At 38.4% G+C, this 22,144-nt stretch overlaps 1 protein-coding gene across 1 annotated transcript in view; it reads right to left on the reverse strand.

Annotated features, from left to right (window-relative positions):
* The window catches only part of APAF1 (apoptotic peptidase activating factor 1), an 89,383-nt gene that overhangs the window by 60,760 nt on the left and 6,479 nt on the right, over window positions 1–22,144 (reverse strand). The window contains exons 4-9 of the mRNA XM_004700750.2: window positions 16,198–16,381; window positions 10,164–10,276; window positions 9,838–9,969; window positions 8,866–9,104; window positions 8,299–8,466; window positions 6,894–7,025 (exon numbers count right to left, since the gene is read on the reverse strand). Coding sequence (XP_004700807.1) covers window positions 6,894–7,025; window positions 8,299–8,466; window positions 8,866–9,104; window positions 9,838–9,969; window positions 10,164–10,276; window positions 16,198–16,381 — 968 coding nt within the window. The remainder of the gene's footprint in view (window positions 1–6,893; window positions 7,026–8,298; window positions 8,467–8,865; window positions 9,105–9,837; window positions 9,970–10,163; window positions 10,277–16,197; window positions 16,382–22,144) is intronic.

Raw genomic sequence — 22,144 nt, forward strand, 5'->3', positions numbered from 1 at the left:
ATGATGAGGGTAACAAATGTACAAATGTGCTTTACACAATTGATGTATGTATGGATTGTGATAAGAGCTGTATGAGCTCCCAATGAAATGATTTTTTTAAAAAGAGTAGAAAAACTTGAATATACCACTATTACTCAAAAAATATTAAAAAAAGCATAGCAGATATCTAAATTTTAAGTACCTAAAGGGAGCTAGTGAAAAATAACACATCAATAGTTCCAAAGAAACATAAAATGGACCATCTCACAACTTAAATCAAGATAAATTTCAGATTACTGGTGATTTTAAATATAAAACGTTTTAAACTTGAAAATGCTATGATACACAGAAATATTTTCATAACCTTGTGGTGAAGGAGATCTCTGTAAACATGACAGCTTAAACACCCCCCAAAAAATATAATAATAAGAAAAATAAAATTGTAATCAATTACTTTCATGGTATATCTGGCTATATAAAAATTTAAGCAGCTAAATGATTAAAAAAATCCAGTTTCAATACAGTAAAAAAATAGAATGGCTTCATATTCTAGTATATGGAAAATACTAATAAAAATTTTTAAAAGGATAAAATACCAATAGAAAAAGTGGTAGAGGCAATCGGTAAGGCCAATTAACAAAAAAGACAGTATAACAGCCAAACATTTCACCAGTAATCCAACCAACAATGATTTACCATTTCTTAAATATCTCATTTCTAAAGACTAAAGGAATAATAGTTGATAAAATCAGAGGAAATGAGTACCATAATACTACTGATAGTTATCTAAATTGTTACACCCTTGCAATTTAGCAATCTGTACTAAAATTTAAACTGTATACATCACTTGAAGCTGAAATTTTCCTTTTAAAAATACGCCCCACGAAAACAATTAGATGAGTACCCCTATTAATCTAATTCTTAATCAATTAATTAGTCACTTATAATAGTTATATACTGAAGAGCTTCCTAATGAAGATCAAAACCTTCCATATGGATTACACCTCAACATTTTTTAAAAAGCCCTCACAACTAAACCAACATGCAACACCTTGATAAACAGAGAAATGACTCAAGTTGTACACTATTTCACTTTCTTGGCTCCACAATCAACACCCATGGAAGCAGCAGTCAAGAACTCAAATGATGGATTGCATAAGGAAAATCTGCAGGAATAAGTCTTTAAAAGTGTTAAAAAGAGCTAAGATGTCATTTTGAAGACTAAGGTTCACTGGGCTAAGTCATGATATTTTCAATCACCTCATATGCACGCAAAAGCTGGACAATGTATAAAGATCAAAGATAAACTGGATGGAGGAAAGACTGGGAGCAAAGCCTTCAGTACCTTCATTTGCTCATGGGACATAACTCAAAGTGAGAATAGCTGCAAGCATCAATTAATAATCAGAGCTTGAAATGTACAAATTGTGAATCTAGAAAATGAGAAGCTGTGAAAAATGAAAAGGAATAAATAAAACGCAAAATTCAAGGCATTAGTGAGCTGAAATGGATTGGTCTTGGTCATTCTGAATCAGAAAATCATATGGTTCATTATGCTAGGAATGACAAATCCAAGAGGAATGGCATTACATTTACTGTCAAAAATATTTCAAGATTTCTCTTGAAGTACAGTATGGTCTGTTATAGTTTGATATCTGTCTGCAATCAAGGAAATCCAATCAATGCAAAAATATGCATCAACCAGTAAAACTAATGATGAAGAAATTCAAAAATTCTACCAACATCTTCATCCTGAACTGGATCAAACCTACCACAAAGATTCATTGATAATTACTGTCAATTGGAATACAAAAGCTAGGAACAAACAAGAAGGACCAGTAGTTGTACTTTCCAACTATATTCTTGTTGATAGAAACGAAGCCAGACACTGCATAATGGAATTTTCCAAGACAAACAACTTCTTCATGGCAAATACCTTTTTTCAAAAACACAAAAGGCGACTATACACCTGAGCTTCCCTAGATAGAATACAGAGAAACTAACTACACCTGTGGGAAGAGACAATGGAGCTCATTATCCACAGCTAAAATGAGGAAGGGCTGACTGCGTAACTGACCACCAATTTCTCCTATGCAAGTTCAGGATGACGCAGAAGAAAATAAAAAGAAGTTCATGAGCGATAAAGTATGAATTTGAGTCTATTCAACTTGAATTTCCAGAACATCTGGAGACCAGACAGGTCACACTACACATTATAACAGAAGACCTGAAGAGCTAGCTGTGAGATGACAAGAACGTCAGACATGAATGTTTAAAAACCATTTTTTAAACAGGAAAGATCAAAGTGAAACTTGAGAAAGACACTAAATCTCACTGTTAATTGCGCAAGCTAAGGCAAACGGGAGAAATAATGACGTCAAAGCGCTGAACAGAAAATTTCAAAGGGCAAGAAGATAAAATATTATACAGAAATGTGCCAAGACCTAGAGCTAGAAAACCAAAATGGAAGAACACACTCCGCATGTCTTAAACTGAAAGAAATAAAGGGAAAAAGTCCAGCCATAAGTTGCAATACTGAAAGATTCTATGGGCAAAGAAATGGAATGATGTAGGAAGCATCGACAGAAGAAAGATGGAAAGAATACAGAGTCTCTGTACCAAAAAGAACTCATCAACACTGAACCATTTCAAGAGGTACCACATCAGCAAGAACCAATGCTACTGAAGGAAGCAAGGCCTTCTTCAACAAGGGTCCAGGAATTGATGGAAAAGCAATGGAAATGTTTCAACAACCTAATGAGGTTCTGGAAGCACTAACTCATCTATACCATGAAATCAGGAAGACAGCTACTTGGCCAACGGACTGGAAAAGATCCATTATTTGTACACATTCCAAAGAAAGGTGAACTCTCAAATTATAGAACAATATTATTAATAGCACATGCAAGTAAAATTTTGCTGAATATCATTGAACATGGTTGCAGCAGTACATTGACAAGAAGCTGTCACAGATTCAGGCCAAAACCAGAAGAGGGCAAAGAACAAGATTTATCATTGCTGACATCAGATGAATCTTGGCTGAAAGCAGAGAATAGCAGAAAAATGCTTACTTGTGTTTTAGTGACTATACTAAGGCATTCAACTATATGGACCATACAAATTATTGACAGTCTTGAGAAGAACTGGAATCCCAGAACCCTACATTGTGCCCACATGGAACCTGTACATGGATCAAGTTGTGTGAACAGAAAAATGAAATACTGCATGATTTAAATCAGGAAAGGTGTGCATCAGGGTTGTATCCTCTCACCATACATATTCAAATTGCATGCTGACAAAATAATCAGAGAAGCTGGATTATATCAGGAATGGGAAAAGACTTATTAACAACCTGCAATATGCAGATGACAAACTTTCTTAATGAAAGTGAAGAGGACTTGAAGCACTTACTGATGAAGATCAAGGATTTCAGTCTGCAGTATGGATTACAACTCAACGTAAAGAAAACAAAAATCCTCACAACTGCACCAATAGGTAACACACTAATATGTGGAGGAAAGACTGAAGTTGTCAAGGATTTCATCTTGCTTGGATCCGCAATCAATGCTCATGGAAGCATCAAGAGATCTAAAACTCATTGCATTGGGTAAATCTGCTGCACAAGACCTCTCTAAAGAGTTGATATGCAAGGACGTTACTTTAGGGACGGAGGTTACTTTAGGGACGAAGAGGAGCTTGAGCCAACCCATGGCATTTTCAATTGCCTCCCATGCGTGTGAAAGTTGGACATAGACTATGGAAGACCAAAGAAGAATCAATGCATTCGTATTATGGAGCTGGCCAAGAATACTGAAAGGACCACAGGCTGCCAAAAAAACACACAAATCTGTCTTGGAAGAAGTATAGCCAGAATGTTCTTTGGAGTCAAGGATAGCCAGACTTTATCTCATCTACTTTGGATATACTGTCAGTCTAGGGATTGGAGAAAGGAAATTATGCTTAATAAAATAGAGGGCAGTGAAAAAGAGGAAGACCTTTGACCAAATGGACTGACACGGGGCTGCAGTAGTGGGTTCAAACATAAGAACTGTGAGGATGGCACAGGACTGGACCGTGTTTTGCTGTGTTGCGCATACTATGAATCTGAACAGACTCAAGGGCACCTAACAAGAACAACATCCAGAAGAACAAACAAATCTTACTTGGAAGAAGTGCATACATAATGCACCATAGAAGCAAGAACAGTGCAATGTCATTTCAGGTAGTTGAACATATCAAGAGACCAGTCCCTGGAGAAGGACACTGTTAATTATTGAATGCTGATACAACAGAAATAAAGTGTATGGCTTTAACAAATAGATTTGCTTTCTCACAGTTTAAGCAACTAGAAGTCCAAAATCAGTGTCAGCTCCAGGGAAAGGTAGAAGACTGGTAGCAGACAGCATCCTTTGAATCTGAGGTTCCTGCATTAAGAGCCTTCTAGACCAAGGGGAAGGTTGAGATCAAGACACATGGCGATCTCTAAGGAACACCAGCCCTACAGATGTTCGGAGGAGACAAAGACTTTCTCCAGATCTGACAGAGAGTGAAAGGCTTCCCTTAGAGATAGCACCCTGAATTTGGTCTTCCAGTCTTCTAAACTGTGAAAGTATAAGCTTCTGTTTCTGAAAACAAAATGAACCAAAAATGAATGGAAGAAATGATGAAGTAAAAACATCTGAATGAAAAGATCTTTTAATGAAGACTGAGAAAACAAAGTACTGTATTATCGTAAAATATGCAATGGTCTGGTGTTAGGCAACCAAAAACAAAAAAAAAAAGAGGAAGAAGATAGTGTTTCACAATATGAAAGAACTAAAGACAAAATTTAAACGAAGTTGCAATACTGTGGTTCTATGGGTAAAACATTGAACAACACAGGAAGTGTCAAAAGATGGAAGAAATAAATTCACTGTAACAAGAAGAATTAGTCCATATTCAAACATTTCAGGAGGTAGCATACAGTCAAGAACTAAGGACACTGAAGGACAAAGTCCAAACTTCACTGAAGAAATGGGTGAAAAACACCACTCCAGGAATAGCTGTACTATTAACGAAAATGTTTCAACAAGCAGATAGTACACTGGAAGTGCTCATTCATAGATGCCAAATTATTTGGAAGACAGCTCTTGGGCTAATTGACTGGAAGAGATCATATCTGTGCCCATTCCAAAGAAGGTGATCCAACCGAATGCAGAAAGTATCTACCAATATCATTAATATCACATGCAAGCACATTTTTTCTGAAGGTGACTCAAAAGTTCAAGCCAGACGCAGAAGAGGGTGTGGAACAAGGGATCATTGCTGATGACAGAGAAATATTGGCTAAAAGCAGAAACTACCAAAATGATGTCTCTCTTTGTTCTGACTATGCAAAGGCATTCATCGCTGTAGATGATAAATTATGAACAACACTGCAAAGAGTGAAAATTCTAGAACACTTCATTGTGCTCATCCTGAACAGGTACATGGACCAAGCGATAGTTATTCAAGCAGAGCTAGGGAATACTGCATGGTTTAACATCAGAAAAGGTGTGTATCGTGGTTGTATCCTTTCACTCTACTTCATTCTTGCTTGCTGCAAAGAGAACTTGAAGTACCTAATATAAATCAAAGACTACATACAGCCTTCAGTGTGGATTATACCTCAACATGAGAAAACAAAAACCCTCACAACAGAGCCAATAAGCTGAGAAAAGACTGAAATAGTCAAGTACTTCATTTTACTTGAATTCACAATAAGCACTCACAGAAGTAGCACTCAGGAACTCAAACAGCATCGTGCATGGAGCAAATCTGCTGCACAAGACCTCTTTGAAGTGTTAAAGAACAAAGACATCACTGTGAGGACTAAGGTGTCCCTGACTAAAACTATGATATTATCAAACACCTCATATGCATTAGAAAGCTGGACAACAAAAAGGAAGACCAAAGATATGATGCCTTTAACTCACTGTATTGGTGAAGAATATTGAATATACCACAGATGCCAGAAGAACGAATAAATTGGTCTAGGAAGTATTAGTCACAATGCTCCTTCGAAGTCAGCATGGTGAGACTTCATTTCATATGCATTGGTCCTTGATCAAGAGAGACCATTTCCTGGAGAAGAGCATCATGTTTGGTAGAGGGTCAACAAAGAAAGAATAAATCTCAAGAGATGGATTGACACGGTGGCTCAATCAATGGGAATGGACTCAAACAAGGCAACAATTTTAAGGATGGTGCAGGTCTAGGCAGCATTCTGTTCTGCTGAATATGATGCGGTCACTAAGAGTCAAAACCAACTTGACAGCATTTAACATCAACAAGGTTCTTTTTAACTCACTGCAAATAAACGCATATCAGAAATCCTTATGTAAGGTTGGTCTAATAAAACCTATTCTTTTTTTATTATTATTTAAATCCTTTTATTGGGGGCTCTTACAGCTCTAATCATCTAATCATCTATTGTGTCAAGCACATTTGTACATATATTGCAATCATCATTTTCAAAACATTTTCTTTCTACTTGAGTCCTTCATATCAGTTCCTCATTTTCTCCCTCCCCTACCCTCCCTCCCTCATGAACCCTTGATAATTTATAAATTTCTCCCCCCAAAAAACCCATTCTTATTAAAGGCACTCTCCTCATAGGACTAAAAGAAAGTGAGGTGAACCAATGGCTCAAGTAGAAAGAAAATGTTTTGGGAATGATGATGGCAACAAACGTACAATAGTGCTTGACACAATGGATGGATGTATGGGTTGTGATAAAAGTTGTACAAGTCCCCAATAAAATGATTTTTAAAAAGAAATAAAGAAACCTATGCCAAGATACATCAAAATTAAGCTTTTGAAAAACAAAGACAAAAATAACAACAACAAAAAGGAACTGAGATGAAAGAAAGTAATTTTAAAATGCATTCTCTTACCTTGTGCATATTGGCACAGGCCATGTGATGGGCCAGAAAGTGGTACCAGTACATGCAGTCCTCCTGATCGGGTGAAAGAGAATGTAGTTGGTGATGTCTTTGGAACTGAGTTATCAGCTTCTTATGCAGATCCTGAAATCCCAATAAAACAGTTCAAAGATCAGAAACAATATCATAATCCAAAGTCATTCTGGCTTCCAAGCTATTAAAAATGTAGAGAGAATTTCCCAACAAGATATTATAAAGGGGAAAAAAAACAGTAGCTGTAAAGTTGAAAAATGAAGCAGACCACCAAAGAGACTATCTATTAACAACATGCAACCCCCCTGCACCATTGCCAATACAAAGCACTGAGGGCACTCTATAGCTTTTCTAATATTCTTGCCCCCAAAATGCATAATTTCAACAGAATCATGAGAAAATATCAGACAAATCAAAATTAAAGGACATCCTGAAAAATGGCCAGTACTTTTCAAAAATGGAAAGGTTGTGAAAAATAAAAACTTAAGAGATTAAAGGAAACTTAGAAAAATTTTCAGAGATTAAAAGAGACTTAGAAAAATAACAACTAGTGGAGAAAGGGGAAACCAATCACAATGAGCTACATATAAACCCCTCCCTGGGGGACAGACAACAGAAAAATGGGTGAAGGGAGACATCAGTCAGTGTAAGACATGGAAAAGTAATAATAATTTATAACTTATCAAGGGTTCATGAGGGAGGGAGAATAGCGGAGGGGGGGGGGATGAGGAGCTGATACCATGGGTTCAAGTAGAAAGAAAAGGTTTTTAGAATGATGGTGGCAACAAATGTACAAATGTGTCTGACACAATGAAGGTATGTATGGATTGTGATAAGTGCTGTGCAAGCCCCCATTAAAATGATCTATAAAAAAAGAAAAGAAAAATAACAACTAAGCATGACGTAACCTGAAATCCTGAACTGGGTCTGGACCAGAAAGGGGCCAAAATGAGAAAGCTGGTGAAATTCAAATTAAGTCTATGGATTCATCAATCGTGTTGTATCAATGTTACTTTTATTATTTTCATAACTGTATTATAGTTATGTTGGTAAACTTTAGGGGAAGGAGCCCTGATGGCAGATTGGTTACAAGCTGGGACACTAACCGAAAGATCAGTAGTTCACAACACCAGCTACTCCCAGGGAGAAAAGGAGGCTTTCTATTCCCAACAAGAGTTGCAGTCTCGGAAACACACAGGGGCAGTTCTACCCTGTCCTATAGGGCTGTCATGAGTTGGAGTTGACTGGAAGATAGTGAATGTGGTTTAGGGGAAGAACATATTCATAGAAATACTCTAATACTTTTTGCAACTTTTCTATAAGTCTAAAATTATTTCTAAATAAAAATGGGGGCAAAAAAATAATGTACAACAGATGCAAGTACCTGAAGTTGGCTGCGATACTTCTCGGTAAGGAAATCTACTTGAAGATCGTGTAAGTAGTAACAAAATGACTTTCCATTTCGATCGCAGAATAAGAGAGACTTATTAACAAACTCTTGCAGTATGTCTTCAACTTCCTCAGTTTCCATGTCCCAGAGAATGCAGAACACCTAGGAGTCAATCAAAACAGTTAATGTGCCACAGAAAGAAAATGACCGGGATTGCCGATAAGGTGTTAACACCAAAATCAAAACACAATCTTAAAGCCCTCACTGTCTGCATTTATATAATAAAGCCTGTTCCTTAAGATAAAAAAGAGGAGAGAGAGAAAAGTTAGATGTTCTCCATCTTTACTAGCACCATTCCAAGGAACTGGTGGCCCATGGGCTGAACACAGAGCCTGTGCTGAAAACTAAGAGCAGGGGTACTTCTGCACCCTCCATCCCACCACCCCATTCACAGGGATCTTACCCTCCAATATCCTCTGTTAACAATACCCTCAGTATGACAGCGGCACATGACAGAACACCTGATAATGAGGCTCTACAGACCGATGGTGCTTCCATTACCTTTGTGGGCACTTTAACATCCTTCTGAAGGATGGAAAGGTCTCTGTAATAATTCTTCATGTCTTCTCTGAGCATTTCAACACTTATAGACATGGCTTCGTCCAGAGCCTCATAATCGTAAGATGACGATTTCCTAATTCTCTTAAACTGCTTATTCTGAAGTTGCCTGAGGTAGTACTCCCAACGATTGGGAAACTCACGTAAAAGTGCACCAATTAAAGACACTACCAGAGGAGAACCTAAAAAATAAATAAACAAATGAAAGTACACACTGTTCTATAACTGTCTTATTTTTAAAATCACCACTAATGTGAGAATCAACTTATTCTCAGGAAGTAATTTTTGCCATCTAGGACCTTGAAACATTTATAACTCTTGGGGTAACTTCTAGGCATAATTATTCTAAAGAAATCACTAAAAATAAGAATGACTTCATTTAAAGACATTTGTTACAACATTATTTGGATTAGAAAAAAATTCTAAACAATGTAAATAAATTAGGGAAATGGTTGAATAAATTTTAAAACTAAGAAAAAAATATTTGCAAACATATGTCCAAGGACTAATATTTTCAACAGGTTTAAAAGGCAAAAATAAATTTTAAATATTTACTCTCAAAGAGGGTGAGTCAAAAGTAGATTTCAAAAAAAGGGAACTATCCTATTAAACATGTAAAAAGTTTACTTTTGCTAAAAATGCACATTAAGCCAAATTTTTCACTTAGAAAATTTGAATACTGTTTTTATAAAATCCTAACTTAGAATACTGTTTTCATCCTACCCATCTTACTAGAAAAACTATTTGATAAATCTACACTATAACAATATGTATCACTTAAGATAGTAAAGAACACAAAACACTAAATATTCCAGAAAATTTTTGAATGTTCACATTCTAAATATATTAGCTTAACCTGCAAAATGGAACAAATTTCCCCATAACCTCCTCATACACAAAATAAGTTAACTATACCTTTACATTCTCTTATAATACTATGAGCTTGTTCTGGCAAATCTGCTTTCTTCATATTAACAAAAAGGGATAAAATTTCAAGTCCTTTTTCTTTTCCTAAGCCACTCTCCACAGGAACTACATATTTAGGGCCTGCAACAAAAATCAGCACATAGTAAGTATTTTGATATGACACAGAGACCCACAAAGACGATAGCTCAAGAACCCCTTGAGGGCAACTCTGTCCTGCAGAGTGACTATGAGTCAGAAACAACCTAACTACAACATATTCAAATTCAAATAAACTACAACACATAGATACTAAGCAGCAAATTAATAACCCTTACCCATTACTGAATCTGTAACACTCTTATCTCTGGTTGTAAGAAGTATTTGACACTGATTGTCAAAAGCTTTTAAAACCCAAGGATCCCAAATATCATCCAAGATCAAGAGAGACCTAATAAGGAAAAGAGAGAGAAAAACTGTAATAAGTTATAACACTTTTAAGTTTCCTTTAAAAAACGATAATGACACCAGGGTCCTGTAAAACCTAAAACTCTAAAGAAAAGAGAGAATTAAAGTTTTGTTTATGGGTCGTCCTATTTTCTTTCTACACGCTCTACCCACTGTGCTGTTTTAAAATTAGAGGGAAAAAACTAGACTTCCCACTTCCCCCTCCAGCTACCCGAAACCAATATATATTAAAGTTTAAAAAAACTCACTGCTATCAAGATAATTAAGACTCACTGCTACCCTATAAGATGGAGTAGAATTGTGCCTGTCGGTTTCTGAGACTGGAACAGCATGTGTAGAAAGGACTGCATGTACTACCATATATACTCGAGTATAAGCCAGCCCATCAACTGAAGCACCTAATTTTACCACAAAGACTGCATTAAAAATGTGCTGAAAAACTCAGCTTAGACACGAGTATACACGGTATTTAAGTATAAGTGACTTATTGCTTCATCAACTATTACTTATCTAATGCTAAGAAGAACTTCAAAGAATGGGACTTCTCAATTCCGTTTTAAACACCAAAAACACACTGGAACTGAGCTTAGGACAGTATTAGGATGAATCACGTGCCATCTATGATATCTAAAGACTGTTGACCCCAAAATTGGCAATTTAATATGCTGAAACCTAACAGAACATACTAATACATTAATAGGGTGTAGGTTTGGTTTGGTTTTGCATCTAAGACACCAATTTGCCTATTCATAATGATAGCTACCTCTGGGTCAATTTGTTTGGTCTACGAACTTTTTCAAACTCATCAAAACAGGTGGGACCACTGAGAAAACATACAACTTTCCTCTAGTCCTTTAATGCTTGCTCCCCACCCATTATCATGACCCCAATTCTACCTTACAAATCCAGCTAGATCAGAGCATATACACTGGTACAGATAAAAGCTCTCAACACAGGGAATCCAGGGCAGATAAACCCCTCAGGACCAATAATGAGAGTAGTGATACCAGGAGTCTAAGAGGAAGGTGGGGGGAAAAAAGGGAACCAATCAGTGACCGACATATAACCCCCTCCCAGGGGGACGAACAACAGAAAAGTGGGTGAAGGGAGACAGTAGTCAATGTAAGACATAAAAAAAATAAGAATTTATAAATTATCAAGGGTTCATGAGGGAGGGAGGGCAGGAGAGGGGGGGAAATGAGCTGATACCAAGGAGTCAAGTAGAAAGAAAATGTTTTAAAAATGATGATGGCAACTTATGTACAAATGTGCTTGATACAATGCATAGATGTATGGATTGTGATAAGTGCTGTAAGAGCCCCCAATAAAATGGTTTAAAAAAAAACAAGTGGGAACACATAGACAACTAAAATCTGATACCATAAATATACACAAGCATCTGAATGACGTACAACAAATAAAGTCATCATAGGTACATGTTGGCAACGCAAAACCAGAAGTAAAATGATAGTGAAGGAGAAACAAAAGGGCTGGTTTTATAAACATGGTCTGATAGTGGTTGCAATATGTTCCTGGTCACTTTTATTTTCCAAAATAAGGTAAGTCAGCTAATATGAGAAGTTCCTGAGCAAGGAAGAGAGAATATGGCTCCTGGTTTCAATCCTATTCCCTGCAGGAAAATGGATACCAGTGATTATTAGTGGCTGTGAAGAAAAAGAGAGGAGAGAGGACCTCTGCAGTGGAAATACGCATCAGAATACCTATAGAGCTTTTTCTAAAAATTACTCTTCTCTCTCTCTAGTATTCTGATATTAATGTGCTTACCAATTTGAGAATCACTGCCACGCTTGAACATATTAAAGTGTATTGTACCCTCTAGTGCTTTAGGGCAAAAAAGGGTCAACACCACTACCTAGTTCTCTCCCAGTATACTTTAACAATCCCAACACATGCTTTATTCATCTCTGTACTTATAACACTTAGCCCAGAAACCAGCACAACATTCAATGCTGATTAGGTAAATAAATGGGAAAGTGCTAAATCTATGAGATCAGATGGAGTCTGAAATATACTCTTAAAGCAATTAGCAATTAAGCTACTGTCTCCCTCTTGGCTAAGGCAAAGTGTCAAATAATTGATAACAGCATCCAGCACATAAATCATAACGACAATTAATTAATGACAGAACACAAAAAAGCGAACACAAAAAGCAAACATTTGAAACCCAGAGAAGTAAAAGAGTTAATTTTTATCTCTCAAAAAAAAAAAAAAGAAGGGTCATAATTTAAGAACAATTAGTTCTTAGTATGTGACAACATAAACTGTTGTCAATTTGAGGATTAAGAATGAATGGGGTGGAGTTTAGCCTGTCAAGCAGATCACAGATTGATGACCCCATTTGGAGGTGAGAGAGACACACTCTCTCTCTGCTCACTCCCTCGGAGCTATTGCAGCTGACAAGACACATGGAACTATGCTAGTGCCCTGAGCTGGAGGAGTCAGTGCTGAGATGCTTACAATGTCACTGGATCCACAAGACTCCCCACCCACTGGCCTGTGATCTTCCTGCATTCGATGTCATTGCTTGTGTTTCATAAGTCTAAAGAGGACTTTATAGACTGGTATAGGACATGTGGTCTAATTTTGGACTTATGGACTCAATCTGGACTGGGCTGGGATGTTTTCTTAATGCACAATTACTCTTTATATAAAGTTATTTCTTATACATATGAGTGTCTATAAATTTGTTTCTCTAGTTTACCCAGACTAACACATGGCCCTCTTCGATACTTGCCCTCAAGTAGGGATCACTGAAAATATGGGTGTTGTGGTAGAGTATGGTAAAGAAACCAGATGGTGCCCACCTTTCAGAAAAAATAATATTTGGGGTCTTAAAGGTTTGTCATAAAACAAACTGCCAACTAAATGAGGTGTCAGTTAAATCTACACAGGAGCACACCAGCCTGTGTGTCCAAGGATTGTTAATAAGATCCATGATCAGAGGAAGGAATTGTATTAAAGCTTAAATTCTGAGCACCTGGTTTACAGAAGGCTATGGGTCTTATGAAAGCCCCAAATCTATCTGCAGTCCCCACGTGGATTAAGCCTCCGTTGAATTCCCTCTGACCATTGACCAGTGATGTGAATAGCCTTGCCATCAAACACACTGGAAGGTGGAGTACTCCTTCACTCTGCCCAGCCCAGAGAAGGGTAATCTCCCTTAGGGGTGATGGAGATCACCATACTGGAGGTAGCTTAGTCATGAGCCTGACTGCCTTGGGGAAGCCACTGGATCAATATCTTAAGTTCTTCTGTTAACATAATGTACATGTCTCAATCATGGCCCCGATGCTACTTCAGGAGTTCCACTATAACTAATATTGAGCTGAAGCCAACTGTGTTTGTGTGACCGCCCATGTTTTCTTTAACCTCCCATGTCCCATAACTCAGTGCACCCTTGAATACCATGATGACCTCGTACTATTGGTCTCTTTCATTCAGATGATATAGCTATGTTGTCTTATCCTTATCCACTTAAGACTTAATAGATGTTCTCTATAAGTTAAATAAAGAGAGGCTACTATCATAAAAGCCCTCCTGACTCAGTCTTTCACCAGTTGCCTTCATTTACTCTCTCTTGTTCTAAACTTAATAGATTTGAGATAGTAATGAGTTCAAGGTAAGGCGCTTATACTTCTTAGTAAAAACCACTCATCTACTCAAGAAGCATTTCTTTAAGGCCTACAATGGTACATATGAGACAACATATAGCTAGGATGCAAAGCAGAAATAAAGTAGCAATCTTAAGCCAAGTGGCAGTCATGAATGTTTTCAATATAACAGTAAGCAGCCAATGCACAGAGAGGGACCACGAGACACGATGTCCCTCACTGACCCATAGCACTATGGGAGACAACACTGGAGACACACTACAGAAATTGTGCCCGCTCACACTAAGGGCATGCAACAGAACAACAAGAGGAGCAGAGCAATGAAGACCCCAGGGAACAGCAAAAATGGACTGTGGGGCCAGGGTGTGGTGCCCCAACAGACTCGCCTGGAAAACACTCGTAAAGGACAACAAATAGACCTTGAACTATTTATAAGCTTTTCTTTTTTTTTCTTTTTTCACTGGCTTTTGTTGTTGTAGCTATTGTTTTATTTTCTATTGTTGTTTTGTTTTGCTCAGTCTTGTGTTCAGTCTTGTGTTTGTGCATATTATTATCTCTGAATGTCTACCTACAGAAGATAGGTGGGATAAACAAGCCGGACGAGAAAACAACAACAGGGCGACAGTTCCAGAGGGACATGGGAGAGGGGGAGGCGTGGGAAAGGAAGTGGGTGTTAACAAACCCCCACAAGGGAACAAGTGACAGAGAATCAATGGTGAGGAGGGTATGGGATGTCTGGTGGGGGCTTGATCAAGGGCAATGTAACCTAGAGGAATTACAGAAACCCAAATGAAGGCTGAACATGATAGTGGGACAAGAGGAAAGTAAAAGGAAATAGAAGAAAGAACAAGGAGGCAAAGGGCATTTATGGAGATCTAAATACAGGGACGTAAATATATTTATATGTGATGATGGGGAAATAGATCTATGTACATATATTTATAGGTTTAGTTTTAAGGAAGCAGATGGACATTGGGCCTCAACTCAAGTACTCCCTCAACACAAGAACACTTTGTTCTAATAATCCAGCACTATGAAATGCTCACCTTCCTGACATGATTGCTGAAGACAAAGCAGGTGCATAAGCAAATGTGATGAAGAAAGCTGATGGTGCCTGGTTACCAAAAGATACAGCGTCTGGGGTCTTACAGGCTTGAAGTAAACAAGCAGTCATCTAGCTGAGAAGCAACAAAGCCCACATGAAAGAAGCACACCAGCCTGTGTGATCATGAGATGCCGATGGGATCAGGTATCAGGCATCAAAAACCCAGAGCAAAAAATCATCAAGTGAATGAGGTGGGGAGTGCGGAGCGGAAGCTCAAAGTCAATCTGTAGGCAATTGGGCATCTCCTTACAGAAGGGTCATGGGGAGAACACAGGCCAGTCAGGGTGCAATATAGCATCGAAGAAACATACAGCTTTCCTCTAGTTCTTTAATGCTTCCTCCCCCCCACTACCATGATCCTAATTCTACCTTACAAATCTGGCAAGACCAGAGGAAGTACATGGGTACAGATAAGAGCTGGAAAGACAGGGAATACAGGACAGATAAACTCCTTGGGACCGATATTGAGAGTAGCCGTACCAGGAGAGGAAGGGGAAGGTGGGGGGGAAAGGGGGGGAACCAATCACAATGACCTATCTATAACCCCCTCCCAGGGGCATGGACAACAGACAAGGGGGTAAAGGGTGATACTGGACAATGCAAGACATGAGAAAATAATCAAGGGTTCATGAGGGAAGGAGAGAGGGGAGGGGACGGAGGGGAAAAATGAGGAGCAGATACCAAGGGCTCAAGTAGAAAGAAAATGCTTTGAAAATGACAATAGCAACATATGTACAAATGTGCTTGACAAAATGGATGAGTTGTACGAACCCCCAATAAAATGATTTATAATTTAAAAAAAGAAAGAACAGCAAAAAGTAATGGTTCTTTCTTAAACCCTCTAGAGCAGCGGTTCTCAACCTGGGGGTTGAGACCCCTTTGGGGTCGAATGACCCTTTCACAGGCGTCACCTGAGACCATATTTCCAATGATCTTAGGAGTAAGACACTGCTCCTCTAACCATCTCCAGGTGGGTCCACCCACATGCAGATACGTCCACATACAGGGTCACCACATCATGAGGAACTGTATTAATGGGTCATGGCATGAGTAAGGTTGAGAACCACTGCTCTAGAGAAAAGCAGGAAAAGAGCATGGTGATCTCAAGATGTCAGTAGTCAGGCTCAATGTTAATTTAATACACCAACTAAATTTGACCATCTGTACCTTGGGTATTTGCGCAGCATCAGAATGCGAAGGCGGTCCTTAGCCTCTTCAATATTAAGTGGAAGCCTCTGAGAGAAACTGTCATCCTGATCCAACCGTGTGCAAAGATTCTGCAGTTTCATCAGAAGCCCAGATTTATCTTGTTTCCCAACTGAAACCCAATGCACACCCCCTGGGAAACAACCTGGGGAGGTAAAGAAGAAATAAATTAAGGTCTATGAGCAAGACTTTCCCTTTGAATTATTTTAATGATAAACAGATTTACTCCAATCTTCAAAGTCTTCATTATCTTCAACTTCTCTTAATTTAGGCTTTTGTTTGACCTTACAGCCTGAATCTAAGAGAAATGGAAGATATAAAGAAATTAAAGATAGAGGAAATCTGTTGCTTATCAATAAAAACATACCAAGTAAAAATTTGCAACATTTTCCTTGTGTCATTAACGATCGATGTAGAGCAAGATTTCTCAACCTCGGCACTCTTGCTGTTTTGGTCCAAGTAATTCTTCATTGTGAGAGACTGCCCTGTCCCAATGGATATTTAGCAGCTTCTCTGGCTTCTAGCCACTAGTTGCCAGCAGTGCCAACCCCAGTTATGACAACTAAATATAAATCTGCATCCAGGTATTGCCAAATGTCTCCTGAAAAATAAAATCACCCTTATCTGAGGACCACTTATATCTAGGATAAGGTGACCAGATTTTAACATTGGTAAAGCGGGACAAAAGCGGGACACCATTGATAAAACTCATATCCTGGAGGAATAGCCACATGGCAGCCGAAAACCGTACACCCTAGCTTGTCGTGCATTCTTTCCAAAAATCGGGACTTTTAAGGGACGCAGGAAAAATTGTTAAAAATCGAGACTGTCCCGTCAAAAGCGGGACATCTGGTCACCTTAATCTAGGAACACAAAGCTAGGGGTTTTGAACTGCTGATCTTTCAGACAACAGCCCAACATGTAGCCAACCCTCAACACCAAATAACCCTCTGTAATTGTGAGTTTCGTCTACAAGTTCAGTGTGACTATGGCAACAAATTATAAACCCACTAGTAAACTAGTGTTTGTGGGCAATGGTTAATATAAGAACATAGTAAAAGAAGAATGGAGGATGGAGGCATGTCTGATCTTTTTCTGGTGGCAATTGGCATTAGGCTGGTGTGGACACGGGTTCTCTTTCTCCCTTGTGCATCTACAGGGAGTCAGATGTGACCCCCACACTGTTCCCTCACATTGAGTAAGAATTTAGACTCAAGTGTTAACTCTATGGCCTTTTAGTTATGCAATATTTAACAACCCACTGAAGTATTGTCTCATCATCTTTTATACTGGAATAAGCCTGTTTACCCCACCTATTTCAGAATTGCCGTGAGAAATTAATGATATAAAACATATGAAAGTGATACAATAACTATAAAATGTTTTAACAGGCCGGGTTATGGGTGTTAATAATAATAGGAAAACCTTATATTGAGCTTTTAAGCAATAAGCACTATACAGAAATGGCATTATTATGAGTGTTACTGTTAATTTTCACATCATCATTATTATCAGCAACATCACCATCAAGTCACAAATATCTGGAAATATCTTTGCTTACAAATGCACCAGGGAGCAAATGTCAGGACTCTCTGGTTTCTGAGGCTGTAAATCATTACAGGAGCAGACAGCCTCATCTTCCTTCCTTGGAGCAGTTGGTGGATTGGAACTGTTAACCAGATAGCAATCCAACCCAAAACCCACTAACCCACGAGAGTTCCTAGTTTTTTGTGGCAGTTATATATCTCCTGTCAACTTGAGTGAAGGTGTGCAGTCTAGTCTGTCAATCAGATCATAGCCAACGAGGCCTCTGTGTGGTCATAGCCTTCTCCTGAGGATTCTGGGAACTCCTGTCTTCCTCCCTGAAGGTGGGACACAGACTCTCTACTTTGGCTTCTTGTTGACAAGGCACAGAGAGCCACTCTGATGGCAGCTAGAGCCCTGGAGATGCTTCCACCACCACTGGATCCACAAGACTTTCCACCCACAGGCCTGTGACCTTCCTGCATTTGGAATCATTGCATGTGTTGCTTGAGTCTGAAGAGGAATTTACAGACTGGTATCGGACATATAGGGCTAATATCAGATTTATGGAGTTGACTTTAACTGGGCTGGGATGCTTTCTTAATATTCAATTAATCTTTGTTATAAAGCTCTCTTATATAAGTGTCTGTGGATTTGTTTCTCTAGTCAACCCAGAGTAGCACAGTTTTCATAGGCTATATGTAATCAGCACCACAAAAAATATTTAAATATTTGAGGGGTCCATAAAAGGGGTCTTCAAAAAGTTAATGGAAATCACATATTATAAAATGCTCTGCACGGATTTCAGTTTTTTTCGTCGCACTAAATAAGCTCATGCTAGCTTGTTGTAACATCTCTAGGCAGGATCTAGTTTAAGGCACTAAGAAGAACAAGACCCAAGTTTGAAAAGAGCTCCCATCAGAGCAACATAAATTTTGGTAAACTTGAAACAAGAACAAATACTAAACTCATAGTTAAATTGCGGTGGAAGAATGGTGAAGTTATTAATGCTTTATGAAAATTTTATGGGGACAGTGTCCAAATGTGAACTCACTGTAAGAAAGAAGAGATAACAAGATCTTCAGTGGCAGACTATCTCCATCAATTTTCGAGGAAACAATCTTGTTCATACCCTAATTGAAGAGGACTGACAATTAGCAGCAGACACAATACCAGAGACCTCTCAAGGCTTAACTTCTTTCTATGCTATTCTGTATCCTTCTACCAAGAGGAAAAAGCTGAGAACCACCTGCAATCTCCACGATAGCTTCCTTTCTCATTGCAGGCTCTCCCGAGGAAGGGGAGAATCTTTACTATGAATGAAGCGTGGAACTTGACGTAGGACTTGACAATTTGATTACTGAACTGAAGCTGTGTTGTATCTTAAAAGTGACCTGAGACTCTGAATCTATACTAAGGTAAGAAAATAACTGGTTCCGCAGAACAGGTATGAATAGGCAAAAAAATAAAGTTACTTCCTTATTATAACCTACAAACCTCAAAGCAATCGTCATTGCTACTGAAAAAATCTAATAAAGTTGACAAGATTGATGATCATAAGTTTAACTTGGAACTCAGGTGGGTGACATTCTCCAGTAAAGAGGAAGTAATAGTCTGGACGATGCAAGAGGATCAGGGATAAACAACTGCTCCTTCTCCTGGCATGGAGAAGGTGTCATTCTGTTACCCAAGACACAGTTCTATAAAGGCTAGGTACAGGAGAATACTAAGGAGTGAAGGGTGTGTGCGAAGGAGTGTTTTAATATGAGCAACAGACTCTAGGCCCAAGTCTAAGGGAAGACTGATGGGATAAATAGCAAGAATAAAACATGATAGGTCTACAAATTTTAATAGTAAACTTCAGGAATAGGAAAAGAAGTAGAGGTTGACAAGGAGTAGAGTGTCAATCATAAAGCTTTCACAAATGATGTAATTTCTAGTGATGACATAACCAGGGGCCATGAGATCAGGAACGTATATGGCTAATGAGGAATGAAGATATATTCATTAGAGATTAAGAGTTCAAAGAAATTAAGAGTCCAAAGTTTTAGGTGACTCATTCACATAGATAGCAAAATCATTCTTATATGCCAACAGAAGGGCTTAAGAGGTTGTTATAAGATGAAAAGTATATCTCTGGGAAAGACTAGAGACAAATCTCAATGGATAAAACTGTAGCTGTAAAAAAATAAACTAAAAACTTTAGCTGGATATAGAGCGTATAGTGGTCTCGGTGAGGCACCAGAGAGCACGCCATCTTCTGGAGTTTAAGCATATGGTATATAAAGGGGAAATAACTGCCACATACACTAACAGTTTCAGATTAAGTCATATTGAACATTCTGAGAATAGGCTAATGATAGGAGTTTTCTGAACATGGAAGAGGAGGTCTAGAGAGGATAGTAGCTGGGTTTGAAAATGAAGAAAGGGCAACTAGAACAGAGTTTGGCAATGCACTGAACAATATCTATATAAGAAAAACTGGGGGGAAAATAACCAGGAGACAGAGACTTCTGTAGTATCTGCATTAAGGACAGGACTGTGAAAGATGGTTTGATGATTAGTGCTAGTGTTTAGAAAGGCAAACAAGTCCTATTGCTTTACCCCTAAAAGTTCCCTGAAGTTTCTTAGTCAGTTCAAGTCAACCATTAGGAAATATTAAATCTCCCAGGCCTCACTTAGTGTTACAGCTGTGTTTTGTGTGTGTACAGGTTGGCAAGTTCTAAAATAAAAGTTATGAAGGATCTACTACCAATTGTTAGCATTATTTCTGAAGAAAAATTTGGAATTTAAGAGAAATAAAGATTAAGTAAAGCATTTTTACTTTTCCTCTTTTTAATGAATATATTACTTTAGCAATACTTAAAACAAACAAAAATATTTTAAGCAACTTAATGTTCTACAGGTATTTTTGGTTTTGTTTTATGATTAATCCTTCCTATTTAAAATTTTAAAATCATCTGAGGATTAAAGATGAAGTTAAGAAAGTACCCTGATTGTAGCTAGTTCATAATTTCTTCAGATTTAAATGTAAGTGCTTGTTACCTAGTGAAAGATCTTTCTCTCCTAAATTTAAACAAATCTAAAACAAATTAGGACAATATAAGCACATGCAAGAAAAGAAAAATAGTACCAACTTTAAAAATAAGATGAACAAGCAAACCAACCAGCTGATTTGGAATCACATACTATCACAATTAAGGAGCCCCAGCAGTGCTGTCAGGTAAGCACTGGACTGCTAAGCACAAGGCTGGTGGTCCAGACCCATCAACCACGTGGAGGGGGATGTCAAGGCGATCTGCTCTCATACATACTTACTACCTCAGAAACCCTACACTGCCTCGATCTGAGGAGGAAGCCACTGGGTGGCAGCAGGTTTGGTTTTCCTTTTGGAGTTCCATCACAATATGACATTTAGATAAATTCCAACCCATTGCCACACAGTCAATTCCAACTCACAACGACCCTATCGGACAGGGTAGGATTGTGCCCGCAGGGCTTTCCAGCCTGGGATCTTTACAAAAGCAGCCTGTCACATCTTCCTCCTGCAGCATGGAGGGTGGGTTCACACTACCCATCCTACTGCTAACAGCTGAGTGTTTAGCCACTGCACCCACAGGCTCCTAGTCAAATAGTGAACCATGAATTACATTTGAGAAGTCATCCAGACATCCTGACTATGAGCACAAGAGGGAGCAAATGAGCCTTGAACAAGGCTTATAACTGCAATTTATTCAGGAAAAGCTATAGAGAAAAGTTCTTATTCCCAGAAAATTCTCAATCCAATGCACAGCCACTATGCCACCAGGGCACCTCCTTATTCCAAGAAAAGTAACCCTACTTTACTTTCACATGAGGTTTAGCCTGGTGACAATCAAGTCTTTATAATAGCAAGGAAATCTAGGAAAGATTGTCACATCTTCTGCCCACAGAGAGGCTGGTACGTTCAAATCATCAATTTTCAGTTGGCAAGCCAAGAACTTTAACTATTGTTTTACTAGGGATCCTTATAGGACAAAAGAGATGAACTAAATAGGAGATTGATATCCACATATAAAGGCAGACTAATACAGTCCTAGTGGCATAGTGGCTATGCACTGAGCTGCTAACTGCAAGTTCAGCAGTTGGAAATCACCAGCTGCTCGAAGGGAGAAAAATGAAGCTCTCTATTCCTGTAAAGGGTTTCAGTCTTGGAAATCCAGAGGCAGTTCTGCTCTGCCCTACAGAGTCACTATGAGTCAGCTATGACTCAAGGGCAATGAGCTTAGTTATTATGATATAAAGGCAGACTAGACAAAGAAATAAATGTAAAAGTGGAACTATAACAGAACTATGTATACAAAACTTAGCAAGTAAAACATTAGAAAGCCAAAAAGACTGACTA

This window comes from Echinops telfairi, unplaced genomic scaffold (genome assembly GCF_000313985.2).
Source record: "Echinops telfairi isolate 266 unplaced genomic scaffold, ASM31398v2 ScPeMD7_2;HRSCAF=8, whole genome shotgun sequence".
NCBI lineage: Eukaryota > Metazoa > Chordata > Mammalia > Afrosoricida > Tenrecidae > Echinops > Echinops telfairi.